Source organism: Astyanax mexicanus, chromosome 7 (genome assembly GCF_023375975.1).
Source record: "Astyanax mexicanus isolate ESR-SI-001 chromosome 7, AstMex3_surface, whole genome shotgun sequence".
Lineage (NCBI taxonomy): Eukaryota > Metazoa > Chordata > Actinopteri > Characiformes > Acestrorhamphidae > Astyanax > Astyanax mexicanus.
The window spans coordinates 9,593,020-9,614,766 of NC_064414.1; the positions used below are offsets into that span (position 1 = coordinate 9,593,020).

A 21,747-nucleotide genomic window follows, 5' to 3' on the forward strand; every position below is an offset into this window, starting at 1 on the left:
CGCTAACCTTAGTTCTCTCCTCTGTAACATTAGCTAGCTTTCCGCTAACCTTAGTTCTCTCCTCTGTAACATTAGCTAGCTTTCCGCTAACCTTAGTTCCCTCCTTTGTTACATTAGCCAGCTTCTGCTAACCTTAGTTCTCTCCTCTGCAACAGATCAGATGTTTACGCTATATGTTTTCCCACTAGCATTAAACGTAGCGTCTGAAAATGTAATACCCACAGCAAATTTACAGTAATTTTAAGACAATTTAAGATCTTAATTACCTAGATTTTATTTAAAGACATTTTAGGAGTTTTTTAGGACCCACAGGAACACTATTAAAGTTGAATTATTTAGACACACAGAACATAGAATGTTTAATGCAAATCAAACACAATATTTGATCTAAAGAACCCATACATACTGAGAAGCACAGGGTTGAAAATGTCATGGTTTAGAGCTGTTTTGCTATAGTAGGGCCTGGCAAGCTCTATTACAGAATCCACTATGAATTTTTCACTGTATCAAAATGGGCTTGAGGACAATATCAGACCATCTGTCCAAAAACCGAAGCTAAAGCAGAGGTGGGCTATGCAACAAGACGGTGACCAAAACATTAAAGTTTACCAAGGAATGGCTAAACAGAAAGAAATATAGAATTCAGGAATAGCCCAGTCAAATCATATATGTTATATTTTGCATGGAAGAGTGGGTAAATATTTATCTCAGTTGATGTCAGTGAAATGTTTAAACGTAGCTTTATTTAATTTGTTTAGTGTCATAAGTTCCATCTCTCAATAGTGTTCAAATGAAACTTAAATATGTGTGTGTGTGTGTGTGTGTGTGTGTGTGTGTGTGTGTGTGTGTGAGTGTGTACCATATAAAGTCCTTGCAGTGGAAGCAGAAGGTGGGCTGCCTGAGGTACGTGGACATAAACTTGTGTCCATTGACTTGGTGGATCCGGCGGCGGACCGCCTGCTGACGTTTCCGAGAAAACTGTTTAAACTGATGTGGATTCACTCCAGTGTCATCTGAGTCAGAGAACACACACACACACCAAAGAGGAGAAGTGAGAAAAGTGAGAAGGGCCTAAATAGAGTGATGAGTGACGGAAATTCAAATCTGCTGGAAAGCAGAAGACAGTTTCATTTTTCATATCTCATTATTTACTTTATAATTTTACACACTTCACACTAACTCTGTATATAAAATATACAGTAAATACACACATCAAAGTAAAGGGGGTTACTACCCACTGTTAATACCCGCACAGCTTCAGAAATACAATGTCCCATCCAACTGGCACCCACTATCAGACCTCACTCCAACTCCCATAATTCACAACACCTTGCCATGAGCACATTGGACAGTGTACCACTTAGATAACACTTATACTTAACTTACACTGGTGTGCAAGATCCTAAACCATCCCCTGATGTAACAGTTCATGATCAGTTTACATACTGCTATCCCATGACTTCTGACATGTCAATACACACACACACACACACACAAATACAAATTACTATCATTAGCACACTAACCACAGAGAAACACAAAAAGAGAAGATACGGTTACATTAAATCTTAATTCTTTGATTGATTTGATCTGATTCTGTTCACTGTTTATTGTTCATCATGATAAGTTTAATGAACATCATTAGTGTATCTAATTAAAGCTGATGTCAGTACGTTTTGGGATTTTGGGGATTGAGATTTAGGGCACTCTCTAGTGAGAATGGGTAATTGCACCGATTGCATGCGAAAGAATAATTTTAAACTGGGCGGGAGTGATGCCGTCTTCCTTTAGAGCTGAAGAATTCGATTCCAGGTTATGTTCAGCCAGAGAAAGAGCGCACGGTCATGGAGCTCTCTCCACCATTTAAACTCTATCACATTCCTTTTTGGCTTCAGAGCGTGCTTTACTCCTTCATTTCTTTGTTTTGACTATGAGTGAATGAGCCCTTCTTAAGTCCCCATTGCTCCACCAGCCGCTCGCTTTGCAATAAAATTGAGCCGGATCCTTTTTCAGAGGCTGTATGCTGACATAAGTATATATATATATACATATGTATTCATACAGAGAAAGAGAGAGACCCCATAGCTGATTAAGAGGCTGATATAAAGAGAACACTGTTAACCACATCTGTTTAGAGGAAGTGCGCCTCACGTCCCCCGCTAAGCAGCCTGTGTGTAGAGTGTGTGTGTGAGAGAGAGAGAGAAAGAGAGAGAAAGAGAGAGAGAGAGAGAGAGAGAGAGAGAGAGAGAGAGAGAGAGAGAGAGAGAAAGAGAGACTCAGAGAGAGAGAGAGAGACTCAGAGAGAGAGAGAGAGAGAGAGAGAGAGATGGGGTGTCCACAGCTTCCCCACCACAGAGTCAGAGTGTGTTACCCCTCAGACACTGTAGATCAGAGAAGAGCAGTTACTGGCATCAACTCAGTCCTGCAGTGCATCATGATCTTTCTGTTCTTCCTATCTCAGATTCTGTCTCTCGCCTAAATAGAGTGATGAGTGATGGAAATTCAAATCCGCTGGAAAGCAGAAGACAGTTTAATTTTTCATATCTCATTATTTACTTCATCATTTTACACACTTCACACTAACCCTGTATATAAAATATACAGTAAATACACACATCAAAGTAAAGGGTTCAGATTCTGTCTGATTCTGGCATTTCTACACATTTTCCACACAACCTGTGCTGTAGGGGTGCACAATATGACAAAAAATATGGTGTGATAATACTGTTGGATAGCTCAACACTGATCGATAATACATTAAAATTAAATTAGACTAAATTATTTTAAGCTTCTCTAAAAGTTATTCTGCACTTGGTTTGGCTGCACTTTAGTTTAGTGTGTGCATCACTGTGGATCTCACTCTGCCCTCACAGGTTCAACTGTGCTATAAGCAAGGATGATGTTTCCGTGTAACAATATGCAAATCAGTCAATCAAAAATGCGACCCCCTGGTAACATCCAACCATCTGCGTCTCACTGTTATCAGAGGCACACAGCTCGGCTCAATCAGCTTTCCCTTCTGCCCCGCCCCTAAACCACTACATCACCCACAATACTTCGCTAACAGTTTTTTTTTTTTTTTTTTAAGCATTTTTCAAATTTAAGCTAAGGGTGAAGTCAGCTAAATCAGTTGGTTTAGTTCCCCTTTTAGCACAGTCTGCAGCATAAAGAGCTCCCTCCCTTGCTACATGTGTGTAATGCAATTTGAGTTTATTGTTTTTCTATTGCAGCTTTTTTGATGTGCTTTTTGTGAAATCTACTATTATGCTAACAATAAAACATTTCTGATTTATCATAGTTTTAATACAAAACATCTTAACCTTACAAACATCTTAAGATTGAGATATGTAAATAGCATCTGTTCACATTGTCTGTACCCTTTCTATAAAAAAAAAGAGCATAAATGCACTGATGCTAAACATTACTGAACTGCATCACAATGTTTGGAGGAAAACGCAACGACTCGGTTTTGATACATCAGCTCACAGGCGCCTTGTCCTGATCCAGATCACCCTTTGGAGTGATAAGGGGGAGGAGCAGCATCTACCCACCTCGAGAGAGCAAGACCAATTGTGCACTCGCAGGGTTTCGGCAGATGATGACCTCCGGATTATAGTGGCAGCACTTTAGACCGCTCAGAGCCCCATATAGCTAGCTAGCTTATGACAAATAAAATGACATATGACAAATATTTAAAAGAATCAGGTATTTATTATATTTATCCTGTTCCAGTTTCAAACTTTTTTCTATTTTCTATTTTCTTTTTTTCTATTAACAGCATTGATTTGACATGGATGATTATTACCAATATTGCTTAAGAACAAAAATGATTAATATGATTCATATTATTTGTTGGTATTTTTATTATTTTTAATTCTTATTTATTTATTATTATATTTGAATGTAATGTTCTTAAGTTAGGATACTGGGGGGGAGGGGGTGTTTATGTGTGTTTCCTCTGTGATAGATATGCATGGTTACTCATCTAACCATTTATAGAATTTCTGCTACTAAAGCCCAACATAGACTGCACAGGTGTTCAGTGGTGTGGGTGTGTGTGTGCGCACAAGAACAGACAAAACACACTTTTTAAGGTCTAGTGATGTCTAACAAAAACCACACACACAATTGTGTCTAGTGAGAGTAAAGTCTAAATGTGACAACTTCACCTATGGACGGGGTTAACTAACAGACTGAGTGGAGTGCTGCAATAATTAATAAACAGTCCAGATAATTCCATTCAAACACTATTAATTCAATATATGCATATACTTGTTGAAGCAGACTGGCTTTACAACTTAAATACATTGATATGCATTCCAGATTAATGCGTTTAAATAAATGTGATCAGTGATAAGAGGCTGCTGTGTAAAAAACCCTGTACATTTACTGCATTTTCCACTTCCCACCTAGACCAGCAAATTACACCCTCCTAATTTATTGTATTGAAAATTCAAACTTAATGTTTCTCATTTGTTATCAATTTTCTTTCTCTTCAGTTTTGTTCCATCGTAATGCAGAACATGTAATCATGTTAGCTAGCTCACAGCTAATGTTAACTCAGCTAGCGTTAGTTCTCTCTGCGTTAACATTAGCTAACTCTCTGCTAATATTAGCTAGTTCTACGCTAACCTTAGTTCTCTCCCCGTTAAGTTTAGCTAGCTCTCTGCTAATATTAGCTAGCTCTACGCTAACCTTAGTTCTCTTCCCGTTACCGTTAGCTAGCTCTCTGCTAATATTAGCTAGCTCTACGCTAACCTTAGTTCTGTCCCCGTTAACGTTACTCTCTGCTAATATTAGCTAGCTCTCCGCTAACCTTAGTTCTCTCCTTGTTAACATTAGCTAGCTCTACGCTAACCTTAGTTCTCGCCCATTAACGTTAGCTAGCTTGCTGCTAATATTAGCTAGCTCTACGCTAACCTTAGTTCTCTCCCCGTTAACGTTAGCTAGCTTGCTGCTAATATTAGCTAGCTCTATGCTAACTATAGTTCTCTCCCCAGTAACGTTAGCTAGCTCTCTGCTAATGTTAGCTAGCTCTACGCTAACCTTAGTTCTCTTCTCGTTAACGTTAGCTAACTCTCTGCTAATATTAGCTAGCTCTATGCTAATCTTAGTTCTCTCCCCGTTAACGTTAGCTAGCTTGCTGCTAATATTAGCTAGCTCTATGCTAACTATAGTTCTCTTCCCAGTAACGTTAGCTAGCTCTCTGCTAATGTTAGCTAGCTCTACGCTAACCTTAGTTCTCTTCTCCTTAACGTTAGCTAGCTCTCTGCTAATATTAGCTAGCTCTATGCTAATCTTAGTTCTCTCCCCGTTAACATTAGCTAGCTCGCAGCTAATGTTAGCTAGCTTTACGCTAACCTTACTTTTCTCACCATTAACATTAGCTAGCTCTCTGCTATTATTATCTAGCTTTACGATAACCTTACTTCTCTCCCCGTTAACATTAGCTAGCGCTTTGCTATTATTAGCTAGCTCTACGCTAAACTTAGTTTTCTCCCCAGTAACGTTAGCTAGCTCTCTGCTAATATTAGCTAGCTCTACGCTAACCTTAGTTCTCTCCCCATTACCGTTAGCTAGCTCTCTGCTAATGTTAGCTAGCTCTACGCTAACCTTAGTTATCTTCCCAGTAACGTTAACTAGTTCTCTGCTAATATTAGCTAGCTCTACGCTCACCTTAGTTCTCTCCCCGTTAGCGTTACTTTCTGCTAATATTAGCTAGCTCTACGCTCACCTTAGTTCTCTCCCCATTAACGTTACTTTCTGCTAATATTAGCTAGCTCTACGCTCACCTTAGTTCTCTCCCCGTTAGCGTTACTTTCTGCTAATATTAGCTAGCTCTACGCTAACTTTAGTTCTCTCGCCGTTAATGTTAGCTAGCTCTCTGCTAATATTAGCTAGCTCTACGCTAACCTTAGTTCTCTCACCGTTACCATTAGCTAGCTCTCTGCTAATATTAGCTAGCTCTACGCTAACCTTAGTTCTCTCCCCATTAACGTTAGGTAGCTCTTCGCTAATGTTAGCTAGCTCTCACTAACCTTAGTTCTCTTCCCGTTAACGTTAGCTAGCTCGCAGCTAATTTTAGCTAGCTCTCTGACAACCTTAATTCTCTCCCCGTTAACGTTAGCTAGCTTGCCTTTGATGTTAATTCTGCTAACCTTAGTTATTTCCCCGTAACGTTAGCTAGCTCGCAGCTAATTTTAGCTAGCTGTCTGCTAACCTTAGTTCTCTTAACTGGCCATTAATGTTAGTATGTGCCTTCCCACTGGCATTAAACACACCATCTAAAAATGTAATACCTACAGAAAATTTACAGCAAATCTAAGACAATTTAAGACCTTATTTATCAAGATTATAATTTAACACATTTTAAAGGACCCGAGAAGGACTTTTTTAAGACCTGCGAGAACCCTGTTTTATCCCTGTTTTTTATTTAGTTTTACTGTAGGGGTCTCATTTACAGTAATAGTTTATGAAACTACCTCCATCATGTTTGAAAGCCTTACTTTAGCCTGGCTAGCTGTGAGTTTCTGATCTGCTTTCAAACAGTTCTCAAATGCACGAAAAATAGTTCACCGGGAACGAAATGCACTCAAGATGAATATATGTATTCATATATATATATATATATATATGTAAATATGTGTTCAAATGTGTTAAAGGAACATGTGACGATGATCAAAAGCACAATGTACTGCGATGTTTACCCACAACTGCTAATGAAGAACTACCACAAACAGTTCAGTTCTCTGTTACCAGGGATAGTTCTGTAAACAGGTGTGTGTGTGTGTGTGTGTATGTATGTGTGTGTTCCTCTTACCATCTGTAAAGGATCCAGTGAGACTGATCACAATGAACACTTTGCCCTCTGGCTCCAGGTCAACCTGTCACACACACATACACACAACAGTTCAGTCAATAATAATAATAATAATAATAATAATAATAATAATAATAATAATAATAATAATAATAATAATAATAATAAAATGAATAAAAACAAAAAAAAAGTAATAATAATAATAATACACATTTAAAACCAATTAATGTGATAACTAATGTGCCAAAAATCGCATTTGTACAATAGCTTTACTTTCTTGTTAGCTAACCTAGGGTTGTATATTTGTTTAGGGATAAATTAAATATTTGGCAACATAAATTATTCAGCCAAGTAAAAAAACTTGTTAATTTATAATAAAATATTACTAATTTATTTTTTATTTATTCATGTTGCAGGATTTGATGTTAGGAGTTTCTCAGCACTGCTGAGGTAAATCTGTTATTAGAATAGCACTGCTAAGGTAAATGTATTTTATACTTCTAAGTATAGATTTGTAATAATCTTTTCTAAAAAAAAACTATTTAAAAATATTTTAGGCTGTTTAGTCAATTGATTATTTGTGGCAATTTATTTATTAATTATTATTTAATTTAGTACATTTGGTGCATCTGTAGAAGAACTATGGATTTATCTGAGCACTATGTCTGGGTTGTGTTTGTAGGTCAGTGCTGATCATCTATACACAGGAAACACCTCGAACAAAGCAGCATCAGCAATACACACTGTGTGTGTGTGTGTGTGTGTGTGTGTGTGTGTGTGTGTGTTGAGGGGACAATAAACTCAAGTTGTTATCAAGCGGAAAAGCATGAATTAAAGTCCATTTCAGTTTAAATCAGATAAATGTTTCTCAGTGATCAGTCAGAGTAGAGGCAGTGCAGGAAGTCAGGCTACACTATCTGACCTTGTATAAACTGAAAACAACAGAACAGTATTCACTCTCACACTACCAGAATTAGGAGTGTGCCATATCGTATCTTACACAATACACTATATTGCCAAAAGCATTTGCTCACTCATCCAAATCACTGAAATGAGCTCAGTGAATTCTAGTGTGGTACAGTGATAGGATGCAGCACCTGTGCAACAAGTCCAGTCGTGAAATTTCCTCACTACTAAATATTCCACAGCCAGCTGTCAGTGATATTATAATTAAGTGGAAGAGACTGGGAACGACAGCAACTATAAAATATTAATAATAGTGCAGAGAGTTCACCAACTTTCTGCAGAGTCACTACATCACTACAGACCTCCAAACTACATATAGCTTCAGATTAGCTCAAGAACAGTAGTTCAGTAACAGTAATATGGTGATTTAAAAAATCCATATTGTGTATCTATTTCAGCAATTCTAAACTGGTGGGTCGAGACCCAAAAGTGGGTCACAGACACGTTCTGGGCGGGTTGCGCACAGCTTGTAAAAAATTAATACATTTAAAAACATAAAACATTTAAAATAATTAATGCTTATACGATTTTGTACTTGTCTTTTACATTTGGGAAAAAAAGAGAGTTTCTTACAAATCTACTCTAAATGCAGAGTATTTTGTGCAGTTTTGATATTTAATTTTATTGAAGTAACTTTTGAACATGTAGACACGGGACAGACAAGCACGGATACAATATAGATTGTTTATTAAATAAGGGATAAGGCAGGTAAGAATAGTCAGAAACAAAATGGCAGCGTAAATAAACAGCATACCAGAGTGTGCAGGCAAAGAGGTCATACACAGGAAATACAAATCAAAGTAATGGGGCAAGGCAAAGGGAAAGTCAAAATACAAAAATAGGTCAAAACGGAAAAAGGTAACAAACGAAGGGCTAAGCAATTAAAGAGCAAAAAGGGTTGTCAATAAACGGGTTAAAAACACAGAAGGAAACGATATGAGAGCTTTACAAGATAGCTTGGGCAGGGAGTGGCAGGGAGGGAGTGGATAAAAATGAGAGATATTTATATATTAATGAGTTTAGGTGTGTACAATCAATAGGATGGTGAGCCGAAACACTGATGTGTCACGTGATCCAGCATCTAGAGGGTTGAGCACAGGTGCATCATGGTAAATGGAGATTTTTCTGGAGCAGTCTGTGGCAGACAGACAGACAGGACCTGAAAATCTCCATTTCCCATGATTCATCTGTACTAAACACTCCAGACATGCTGGATCATGTGACAAAACAGCATTCCGGCTTGCCATCCTATTGATTGTACATGTACATGAACATATATATAAACCCAGCTTAAATGGCAAAAATAAAGGGAAAAAATGGGGATGTTCTAAAACTGTAAACTGTGTTATATTTCATAAGCAAAAAACAAAAACAAATTAAAGGCTGTTTAAAGTAAAGTCTGACTTTTGTGATTAGACTAAACAACCAGTGATGTTGATCTGGAAACCTGAAGGGCGAGTTAAGATGCAGGAGTTTGTGCTGGATGTATTCCACTGAATACTGTTTAAACACATTCTCCAGGACATGACAGGAATTCTGAATAGCATTATATTAATCAAACTAAGATAATGTGTGTGTGTGTGTGTGTGTGTGTGTGTGTGTGTGTGTGTGTGTGTGTTCTTTTCTAAATGGTACAGTAGTTTACCCCACAGTTTCTGACAGTCTCACACGTTCATTTAAAACTGCAGCATCTGGAAATAAATAACAATACTCAAACAACAGAGAATAATAATAATATCATGAGCTGGTTTGGTTCCTCTGGAAGTTCAGAAACTGAGCTGTAAAAGGGTGGAGATGGAGAAGTGAGCAGATTAAAACAGAGTCTAGTGTTACAACTGTTAAGTACTACATTTAAAATATACTGTAATTATGTTATGGCTGCTTTATTGACTAAACAGTACTTAAACAGAAAGTTATTCCTTTTTAAAACATATGCTCATATTTTTCAATTAAATAAGTCTTGGGTAAAGTATGCACAATATTTACTTTGTGTAGAACATTTCCCACTGACTGGAGGTCTATTGAAGTGAAGGGTGGTATTATTGAAATTACTTTATTTATTTATATTATATTTATATTCCAATAATTCAATAATACTCAGATGGGGTTAAATTATGAATATTGATGCTGTCAGACAAAACCTAAACCTAAAACTTAACAGTAGAAAAAAAAAATTCTCAACTGTTAATAAAAAAGTAAATGTAAAAAACACAAGCCCTATGTTCACCATGTCCAGAAGCTCCGCCCACTTCTCCAAAATACAGAGTTATTATATTCACTAATACCACTTACAACTTTACTGTACACAACACAAGCCTTATGATCACCATGACCATTACACTTTTGCACTTTATGTTTGTCTATTGTATTGTTGTTCCATGTTGCACCATGGTTCCGGAGGAATGCAATCTCATTGCGCTGTGTACCTGTACTTAGATGTAATGACAATAAAAGCCTCTTGACCTAACTCTTGATTTAAATTATATTAATTAAATATACTGAAATGATTTATTGCTGTGTATATAGAAACGAGGCGCAGTTATCTGTCTCTCATTACTGCTGGAGTTCAGATCAGCATCAGTGTGAGCGCAGACATACAGACACAGACATAGAAGATGCAGAGATAGAAGAGAAAGATAAGAAAGAGAGAGAGAGAGAGAATAACAGAAAGAGAGAGAGGAAGAGAGAAAGAAAATGAGAAAGAAAAGGGTTAAAGGTGTAGCTGGTGGGAAAGTAGTAGTGAAACAGTTCCGTATGTGTGTGAGAACATATGAGCAATGAATACATTACACTCTGTGTGTGTGTGTGTGTGTGTAGGCTTAAAAGAAGAACATATATACAGCTCTGGAAATAATTAAGAGACTTCAGTTTCTATTGCTATTGCTATTTTTTATTTTATATGTATATTATGTTTACGTAAAATGAAAACTGTTGTTTTATTCTATAAACTACAAACTACATTTCTCCTCCACCAGTCTTACACACTGCTTTTGGATAACTTCATGCCACTCCTGGTGCAAAAAAATAAGCGGAAGATGGATTAAGGGGAAGATGGAGGATCACAAGCCATTAAACCAAGCTGAACTAGCTTGGTTTAATGGCTTGTGATCATCCATCTTCTTCTTGATTATATTTCAGAGGTTTTCAATTTCAGTTCTAGCCCCATGATTTCTGGTATTGTTATCTTGGAATATGTCCGTGTCATCAGGGAAGAACAAGTCCATTGATGGAATAACCTGGTATATATTCTGTATATTTAGGTAGTCAGCTGACCTCATTCTTTCAGCACATACTGTTGCCGAACCTAGACCTGACCAACTGCAGCAACTCCAGATCATTTGCTTTCAGGTAGAGACGTTTTTTTGGCCAGACAGTGTATGTATGAGGTGATATCTTGTGAGTGGGCCAGACATAGCAAAGCAACATTTAATCCCTGATAGTGGGTGCCAGATGGGAGGGAACGGCACTGTACAGTATATTTTTACATCAATAAATAGGCTGTTTAAAAATACTTAAGACAACAAATTTCAAAAACAGCACATCTACAGGAGAAGCACTCCCAACTTCAGCAGAAGTGTGATGTATGCAGCATATGTATGACTTCATGTCCTGCCAACGATTCATGTGCAAATTCCCCCCACCACTCTCTCACACACCAACCCACCCACACACACCAACCTACCCACACACACACAGACACAGACACACACACACACAGCTGATCTTTCTTTTACACCAAAGAATATCAGATGAACTTTTCCGTGAAGTTGGTCAGAATCATCACCCCATGTCGTGACTTAGGTCTAAATATAATACTCTACTAACCTCTACCCTATGCGTGCACCATCTCTCACGCACACACACACACACACAACTATATTTCCATTAAATGGCTTCAGCCTTGACTCACTCAACACTTTCAGCTCTTTAACGTGTCTTTTATGCTCTTATTGTTTGATTTAGGACAGCTTTCATGTTTATGTGAGTTCACATAATCTGAACTCTCATTAACAGACTGTAATGCAATACAGGAAGCATAGGGGGCGATCTGTAATGCTTTAAAATGTTCATATGATCCAAATCCTCATTCTGACAGACTGTGATGCACTACAGGAAGTGTAGGGGGCACTCTATAGTGCTTTATAAATGTTTATATGATCCACACGTTCTGACAGACTGTAATACACTACAGGAAGTGTAGGGAGAGCTGTATCATGCTCTATAACAGGGGTATTTAATTAGAATTCAGTATGGTCCAGTTAGACAAAATTTTGACAGGCCAAGGTCTGGACCGATTGTTAACTTGTGTTATAATTTAGTGCTTTATCCTGTAAGGTTGTTTGAACTGACTGATGAAAATTTTTAATATATATAATAATAATAATAATACATACATACATTCCTCGCCAGTCTCTCTCCCGTTCTCGTTTTTCCGCCTGTTCTCGGGCTCCCTATCTCTTTATAAAGGCGTTTTTTCATGGCTGCGGCAACACGGGTTCTATCCCGCGTAAGGAGCGGTGTGTTTATTTATTTTTTTTTCCCTTACCGCGTCTGCACAGATCTGATTGACTGAAGAGAGCGTTTGGTGATCTTACCCCACACGTGATTGGTCTGTGAGTTTACTGCGCCGCAAAGCACGTATACAATTAAATCCTTCTCAGTAGGTTTGGGTCCGCATTGGACAACGTTTGGGTCCGCACCCGGACCACAGTCCACCCATTAGTGACCTCTGATATAGAGCATGATACTATACTTCCTATAGTGTATTACAGTCTATCAGAAGGAGCATTTGGATCAACTGAACATTATAAAGCATCATAGAGCGCACCCTACTCTTCTTGGTGTGTATTACAGTCTGTCAGAATAACTGTGTGGATCATATGAACATTTATAATGCATTTTTGAGTGCCCCGTATGTTTTTTGATGTGTATTACAGTGTGTCAGAATGATCGATTGAATCATATGAACATTATAAAGCATTATAGAGCCCCTCCTATACTTCTTGGCATGTATTAAAGTCTGTCAGAATGAGCAAGTGAAACATTTAAACCTTATAGAGCAGGGGTCACTAATAGGCGGACCGCAGGCCGGGTCCGGACCCAGACCCAGACGTTGTCCAATGCGGACCCAAATCAATAAACTACAGAGAAGGATTTCATTTAAAGCGGCGGAACTTTTCTTGTTCACACTGCAGCAACGCGGCATCGCTCCCAATCGCTTTCTCCGCCTTTCTCTCACCGCTTTGGGGCGTGTCTCCTGAAAGAGCAAGCAGTTTATCTGTCACCAGCAAGAATATGTATAGTTGTAGTTCAGTGCTGTATTCAAATTAGACGCTGTTCTTTTTTTTAGCTAAGTTAACACTGATGACGGTCCGGACATTGGACTGACAAAAATTTCTCCAACTAGACCGTACTGAATTCTAATTAAATACCCCTGCTATACAATGTTCATATTATCCAAACGCTCATTCGGACAAACTGTAATACACTACATAATGCATAGAGGGTGTTTTATAATGTTTTATTATGTTTGTATGATCTAAAATCTTATTCTGGCTTTCTGTAAAACTTTACAGAGAGCATAGGGGGTGCTTTATAATGCTTTATACTGGTCATATGATCCAAACACTCATTCTGACGGATTGTAATACACATGAGGTAATGTAGGGGGCACTCAATAATGCGCATTAATGGTTATATAATTCCAACACTCATTCTGACAGACTGTAATACCCTAAAGAAAGTATAGAGGGCACTCTATCGTACTCTATTAATCTGTTGAATGGGTGTGGGGATCATATAGACATTACAGAACATTTAAGAGCGCCCTTCTGTTCCCTCTAGTGTATTACAGTCTGTAAGATGAGCATGTGACCATTATATGACCATTATTTCACAGAATGTTTAATATTAATTACTTCACTGTTGTTCTTAGTCTTGTGTAACATGGCAATCATCACTTTTAAAGCTACAGGTTACTCATCTGTCATTTAGTCTTCATTTCACTACAGCCAGACTACACAAAATGACCCCCAACACATGATTGAAAATACAGTGTTTTGACAGTCATTTGTTTGAGTGTATAACCAGGGAGTGTAATTCTACACTAACCCCTTCTCTGTGATCAGAACACACACTCACAATCAGCTTTCACCCTGAAGACAGCGCCATGTGATCCAGAGCATGCTGGGACAAAGAAGGTGTGTGTATTTTTACTGTGTGTGTGTGTGAATATTCTCTGCTGTTCAGCTGGTTTCTGGCTCAGCCCTCGGGTCTCCACAGCAGTGTACGGTTAAGTCAGTGTGTTCCTCCACTCAGTAGGAGGGCTGAAAAAGGACTCAAGGGCTATTATTATCAATTAGCTGCACTATTTAAATGTGATTATATTGTTGGGTGGAATGATCAAAATGTATATCATGATATTATTCAAGATTCTGACAGTTTTGGTACCACTTTAAAATAAGACTACCTTTATAAAGGGTTTATAAATGGTTTACAATCAGTTTATTAATGATTACTAATTAGGTTATAAATGCCTTACAAATAATTAATAATCACATAAAAATTACTAACACATTTATAAATTACTAAAATAGTTAGTGGTGGAATGATTAAACTTGAGAGTTAAATGATGCTGACAGATGTAGAAGCATCATTAGATGGTGAAGACAAATAAAGTTAACAACTAAATAAGTCTAACAATATAGATGGCTGTGGGTTCACTATTTGGCAAACAACAGGTCATTGTTGCCCTTTCTACGTATGTGTTCTAACTGATTAATAATGATTTTAAAGGCATTTACAACCTAATTAGTAACCATTAATAAACTCATTGAAAACCATTTATAAACCCTTTATAAATGTAGTCTAATTTTAAAGTGGTACCAAAGTTTTTTGCATGACTGGACTTTATGCCGATTCTCCACCAAATGATTTTCAAGCAATTTCACTGTTGCAAACAAATTTCCAAAGTCAGGATAAAATCATGAAGAATCTTGTTGAAGTTGAGTTGTGGTCGCAGTTGGGATTGGTCCACTAGGCCTCGCGTTCCTGCCCATACATACTCGCTCTCGCGGTATAAACTGCAGAGCTGCTGATACGCGCACGCAGAAGTATAAACGCACTCCGCTGCATAGCGCACTCTTGCTGCATATGCATAGGCTACAGCGTAGGTTTGATGCAGAAGTATATATTTGCGTCATTTTTTTATAATCCAGTGTAAGGTGTCTTTTTCTCATCCTGGCGTTCAGATAAAATTATATTAACATAAGTCTTGAGACTTGGCTCACACAAATAGATTTGTGAACAATGTCAACAACCAATAGGAGAGCTACAGGAAGCTGCAAGGCAAGCGTGGGAACTTTTGAGGAACTAGACATGATAAGACTCTGGCAATGCAGAGAAAAGGTGGACAGAAATTAAACAGAAGCAATTAAATTACAACTTTAACACAGCTTAATCATCATTTCATATCTACTATGAACTTCTCAGGCTCTAAAAGGAGTTGTTTAAAATTCACTAGTAAGTATGCAGTGTTCTGTCAACTTCCAATAACTACATGTTTTTGAAAACAAGAGATTTGCTGATAAATGTTTTAATATTTTCACGTCCTCGCTATATTTCCCTGCGTTTTCTCCGTTTCCTAGTGTGTTTCTCCAGTAGTTTTCCGTCACGTGTGTGTTATTTGTAGCTCCGCCCTTTCCCCAGGTGTTCATTGTTTCATGTTAGTATAAGTAGTACCTGTTAGTCTATGTTTGCTGTCGGTCTTTGCACCTTCCACTGTCGTTTGTCTCGCCACGTTTTAGCCAGTTTAGTTCCACGTTTCTTAGTTCTGTGTTAAGTTTTTTTTTTCCTGTTTATTCTCTTGTTTGTTCTAGTTCCTTGTTTATTTATGTATTTATCCCTTGTATATATCCTTAGCCCTGTTTCTTTATTATCTGTCTAGTTTAGCTCCTTGTCGTTCTCCTAGTTTGTTTTATTAGCCTTCCTGTCTATTTATGTTATTATTATCTCTGGTTTGTTTTGGTTTGTTTCTTGTTTATTTGTTTATTTACGTATTAAAGTCTGTCTTACCCGCGTTTACGTCCGCCTCACGTCTGCTCCCTCGCGTTACAGAAAGACCGACAGCAAACATAGACTAACAGGTACTACTTATACTAACACGAAACAATGAACACCTGGGTAAAGGGCGGAGCTACAAATAACACACACGTGACGGAAAACTACTGGAGAAACACACTAGGAAACGGAGAAAACGCAGGGAAATATAGCGAGGACGTGACAAATATTATGTATTAGGTATATAACGTTATACATGTTTTAATACTGACTTAGAATACAGTATGGCACTGTAGCCATATTTTTCTCTAAACACCATTTCAGAACCTCTTTACAGTTTTAAACATGTATCTAAACATAATACATATAAATAAACATCTTAACAACTATAAAGTACAATACTGCCGTTTTCATACAATATATTTAGATAAGCCCTGACTAGTGCAGTATATCTGGATTAGTGTGCATTACAGTATTACAGTAGACTGTGTCTCGTGAAAATGGCTGCAAGTATTGTGGTGTTACATTTTCTTCACACTACTGACCCGTAACACACACAAACTGAACAGCAGCTGCAGCTTTGTGTTGCTGTTTGTAAAGAAGCTTTTAAAGAGATTCTCTGGAGCATAGAGCAAAAATAAGCAGGCAGTTTTTAAATATTAATAACGGCACACTGTGCACCATCTGAGGACCTTTAACACCCTCTCTAATCAGCTCTTTACACTTTAAACTAGCTGAAACACCCAGTCTAGCTAAATGTCACACCATGCTGATGCAACACCATCTGCTGAAGGGTTACTGCGATGTTCACCCTAATATGGTCATAGATAGTGGTGCTGATACAATAATGGAGATAGCAGATGATTTAAAATGCTTTAAACGTGACCAAATTGAAGGTCAGGTTTGCTCAGATATATGTTCTGGCAAAAACCTGTTGATATGACAGGTATCACGATCAGTGATGGCATAGTTACTTTGAAACAGTAATCTGATTACTAGGGGTGTCACGATTCTCTAAATCCTCGATTCGATTTTATGTCCGATTTTAGGGTCACGATTCGATTCTCGATTTTCTTTTTTCTTTTCTTTACAGCAGAGAGGCCTATGCCAGTTTTAGATTAGTCTATGGTCAGTCATTGGTTTGATTAATCAAATTTACAATATATTATTTCAAAAGGTGGGCTTGATATAAGTGATGCAAAGTGATACAAGTGATCTGTAATACACCACATTAGGCATTATGGTCAAATAAAAAAAAAAATGTATATATTTGATATATTTGTAATGCCATCTAGTGGCTCTTTTGGTAGTAGCAGTGTGCACATAACAAAATAAATAATAAAAGAAATACAGGAATAGTCATGTAAAAAATAATAGAACAATTAGAGCCTTAACAAACTGAACTCTATCCTACTATAACAGTTAAACATGAAAAATAAGACTTTAAGACTTTCGGTCCCTTTTTGACTTCGAGGCCCGAGACCATATCATAATTGCGATCGATTTCGATGAACTATCGAAATTGTAACACCCCTACTAATTACTGATTTCCCCTTTTTAAAAGTTACTTTTAAGTTACTTTTAGGTTACTGCCGCCTCAACATAAAAACCTGTTTATAATAACTAGGGGTGTCACGATCTCGATATTTTATCGAAATCGAATCGAAATGAGGTCACGATCTCGAGTATCGAAGTCAAAAAGAGGATCGACGATCCCTCCCGCGCGCGCTACGCAAATAGCGCAGCGCGCTACGCAAATGGCGCGGCACCAACACAGCGCATCCTATTCATTTAAATAGAGAGCCGCTGCATGAGCGCAGTCGGCGGGAGTGTGATCACTGTTTTTATCTGTCCAACGGGGGAGGGGGGGCGGGGGTTGGGCGCGCAGGTTTTGTATCTGTATCTAACGGAGGGGTGGGTGCGCGCAGGTGAGAGCGTGTGAACTCGCTGAAATGCGTGTGTCAGTGTGACTTGAGAACACTGACTATAGATCACAGTGAGGTGGATTAAAAATCTTAAACTTATAATTGACTACACCTGTTGCTTTCCATTGAATTAAAAAAACATCTTTCTCTCAGATAAAGTAAACACAAGCGTGTTTCTGACTAAAATAAAAGCTTTTCAGGAGAGATATAAGTTATGTGTAAATATAAGACAATACCTGACAAAATCTGTTTTAATGACGTTAATAAACATCACTTATCTAACCAGCCTGTACTGATTTCTGCCCCCCAATAATGCTTTCAATAACCTCTAATAGCCTTTAATAGTCTTCAGTAGCCTTTAAAAGACTTACCTGGCGGCCGTGGTGTGTCCACTAAACTCCGTAGTTATAAACATCCTGAGGTTAGCAGCGCGCTAACTGACCTGTTTATAATGTAATCCGAGCAGTGCCTCCGTGTCGGCTGTTCTAACCTGCTGCTGTTAGCTGCTTGGGCTGAAAGATGAACTGTAGTGAGCTGTATTATCCGGTTAGTGGGGTTAAAACCTTTATTTGTTTACAGAAACAGTAAAAACGGACTGGCTGAGCTCTGTAGCCCGTGGCTGGGCTGTACTGAAGTAGTGACTGAGTGAAGAGAGCGGGGTGCTGCTGCTGCTAGTGGTTGGATGAAGAACTGCAGCTTCATGTAATGAGCAGTTTCACCAGCCATCCACACACAGCTCTGATAAACTGCTTGTTTTAATAGTGCACACTGTTGCTACCAAAAAAAGTCACTAGATGGCATTACCATATATATCTTAATAAATAATAATAATAATAATAATAATAATATTTATAATATTTATAATAATAATAATAATAATAATAAATATATTATTTAAATTTTATGAGGCATAAAATAATAACAAGAAAAAAAAACAAGAAAATCGAGAATCGAATCGAATCGTGACCCTCAAATCGAAAATGAAATCGAATCGAGGATTTAGAGAATCGTGACACCCCTAATAATAACACAACTCCTGAATATAAGGCGCATTATGGAACACCATGTTTTACTTTTAACGCAGCAGGGCTCACCACCTGTAAAGCTAAGCTAAGTAAACAAAACTGTAATTCTTTAATCTACACAGATTTCTATTCTGAAAACTGTTTATATGGGTGAGTAAAGCACTTCTGTTTATGTACAGTAAGCTTAGATTTAAGTAAGCCAAGGCAATATTAGCTAGCGGCTCGTCTCATAGAGTTTTTTTAACACAGAAAACATGCAGGCTACAGTCCATTATACTCGCCTCTGTACAGCAAAAGAGCTAGGGCTTAGCATGGTTAGCGGCTGTTGTGTTGTGTAAACTAAGATTTTTCAAATTGATTTTTAGTTTCATGATGTCTCTTAATATAAAACGCCTTAATTACGGCAACTTTTAGACTCTGGTCCGTTTTTCTGCGCTAGAAATGCGCACCCTCTCCGCTTTTAGACTCTTTTGCCCAGTTTTTCTGCGCTAGAAATGCGCACCCTCTCTGCTTTTAGACTCTTTGACCTGTTTTTCTGTGCTAGAAATGCGCACTCTCTCCGCTTTTAGACTCTTTGGCCCGTTTTTCTGCGCTAGAAATGCCCACCCTCTCCGCTTTTAGACTCTTTTTTCCCCGTTTTTATGCGCTAGACATGCACACCCTTACCGACTCTTTGGCCCGTTTCTGACACCTAGCTTTCAAACTTTGAATCTCACATTATAAAAACCTGCTTAACAGCGGAAGTAGGAGAAAAAAAAATAAATACTCCAGTAGACACAGATAGAGCATTTTAGTACTGTGAGACTACTACAGTAGTGAAGCTGTTCTATTTTGTTTCTATACATCTCTGTCTTTACCAACAGCCTCCCAGTCCGTTATGGCTGCTGCACCACCTTTGACCAAAAGACTCCACAGAGACTGGTGAGGATGGTAGAGAAAATCATCAGCTCTTCACACCCGCCCATTTAAGAGCAAAGCCCTCAAGATAGTCAGAAACCCCCACACACACTCTGCCTGAGAACTGTTTAGCCTTCTGCTCTCTGGCAGAAAACCTCCTCCACAGTGCTCTAGACCTCCGACTGGGCAGAGGGTTCACCTTCCAACAAGACAATGACCCTAAGCACCATTGGCGTAGAAACTGGGGGGATGCAATATCAGAAATAGGAGGATTGGTCCTCCTCAAAAATGATACAGCAGAAACAGCAGAAATTGTTTTCAATTTTGTTTTAAACTTGTTCTAAACTTTTATTTTGAAAGCGTTTCACATGCTGTGTTTGTTGTTAGCAACTGGCTCTGGTTGTTATGTTATGTAGCCCTTTACTTTATTTAGGCTTGAGTTAAAAAAAAAAACAAAAAAACACCTGCATTCAGCAGCAGCTTTACTGATCAGAGCTTTCGCCTAATTGGGCGTCGGGAAGGTCAGTGATGAGAGCAATGAATCGCAACAATAACAATATACTGCAATTAAAACGACTTTTGGTTAATGTCTTGTTCTGCTAACAGACTGGGTGGGTTTGGGTTATCTAAAGTTTATAATAACTGCTGCCAAAAATCCCAATAAAATGTTTTATAAAAGGACATCATCGTAGTAAATGCTTTCTGTAGAAAAAAAAAATAAAACACAGGACCCAGCGCTACTGATTTTTTTTTTTTAAAAGAGTGAAGATTTTTGGAAAAAAAACAAATCTGTTGTTATATTATTTTAAATATTAGGTGATTTACTAAGTAACTGATCAGTTTTTGTCATACGTGTATATGTCCTGTATTTGGTAGAGGAGGTGGGCAGGTTCAAAACCCACACAGATTACTGTGCTGTACCGCACAGTTCAAGTAAGAAAATACTGGATGAAGCTCTAATGTGAAGAGTGGTCTGTGCTTAAACTTAGCATGTTTCCTGAATATCTAATGATACATCCTGATCAAAAAATATCATCCTTATAATCATCCTGTATTAAGATGAACAGAAAGGCAACATGGCGGTCTTTGACATTTCAGACTTCATAAAAGCCCCTTCACCAGCCCACTTGTTGCTACAGCCATTTATAAACGCTGCACTCTGCTGCAGACCACCACCAGAGTACACAACATTTCTGCTCTACAGGAACACAGGCTTTAATCTTAGACACCTTCAGCATCTCTCTTTTCCATTCAGTGGGTGAAATTCTGACTTGCGCTGTGTTTGTGCGATTTGGTCTCTAGAGTTCACCGTGCGACGTGCAAGATCTTATTGCTACTGTGTGTGGGTCTGTGGGTCTGTGTGTGTGTGTGTGTGTGTGGGTTGTGGTGAGGCACTTCATTACAATAATGAGGTGATGTTCATTTCCATTTACAGTGAGGACAGACTGAAGTTTAGTGCTGAAGACATTTCAATCTAACTTTTTTACCTCTTTATTTTTTTGCAATAACAAGTAAATGTGTCAGAAGTATTCACGTTCATTATTTATGTAGAACTATACTAGGGTTTAAAATACTCTTGTAGAAGCTTAAGTATTAACTCCAACTTTTTACTTAAGTAAGTGTTAAAATACTGGTTTCAAAACTAATTGTAGTATAAAAGTAAATGTAACGAAAAGGGGGGAACATGCCATTCAGGACAGTGCACTACCCCCCTCCCCAAAACAAATTTTTCCAAAAGCCATATTGACTATAACGTTATATTAAAATTATAATGTTGATCAATTTCAGATCACTGTTTCAGCTGTATCTACAGTTCTGGGGAAAAAAGAAACCTCTTAAGGATGATGTTTTTCCTCTGGAATATAATCAGGAGGAAGATGGATGATCACAAGCCATCAAACCAAACCGGACTGTTACATTTTTTTTGCATCAGGAGTAAAGGCATAAAGTTATCCAAAAGCAGTGTGTAAGACTGGTGGAGGAGAACATGCCAAGATGCATGGAAACTGTGATTAAAAACCAGGATTATTCCACTAAATATTGATTTCTGAACTCT

At 38.0% G+C, this 21,747-nt stretch overlaps 1 protein-coding gene across 1 annotated transcript in view; it reads right to left on the minus strand.

The window, feature by feature from the left end:
• The window catches only part of prkcha (protein kinase C, eta, a), a 61,947-nt gene that overhangs the window by 27,874 nt on the left and 12,326 nt on the right, over positions 1-21,747 (minus strand). The window contains exons 2-3 of the mRNA XM_022685063.2: positions 6,821-6,884; positions 860-1,013 (exon numbers count right to left, since the gene is read on the minus strand). Coding sequence (XP_022540784.2) covers positions 860-1,013; positions 6,821-6,884 — 218 coding nt within the window. The remainder of the gene's footprint in view (positions 1-859; positions 1,014-6,820; positions 6,885-21,747) is intronic.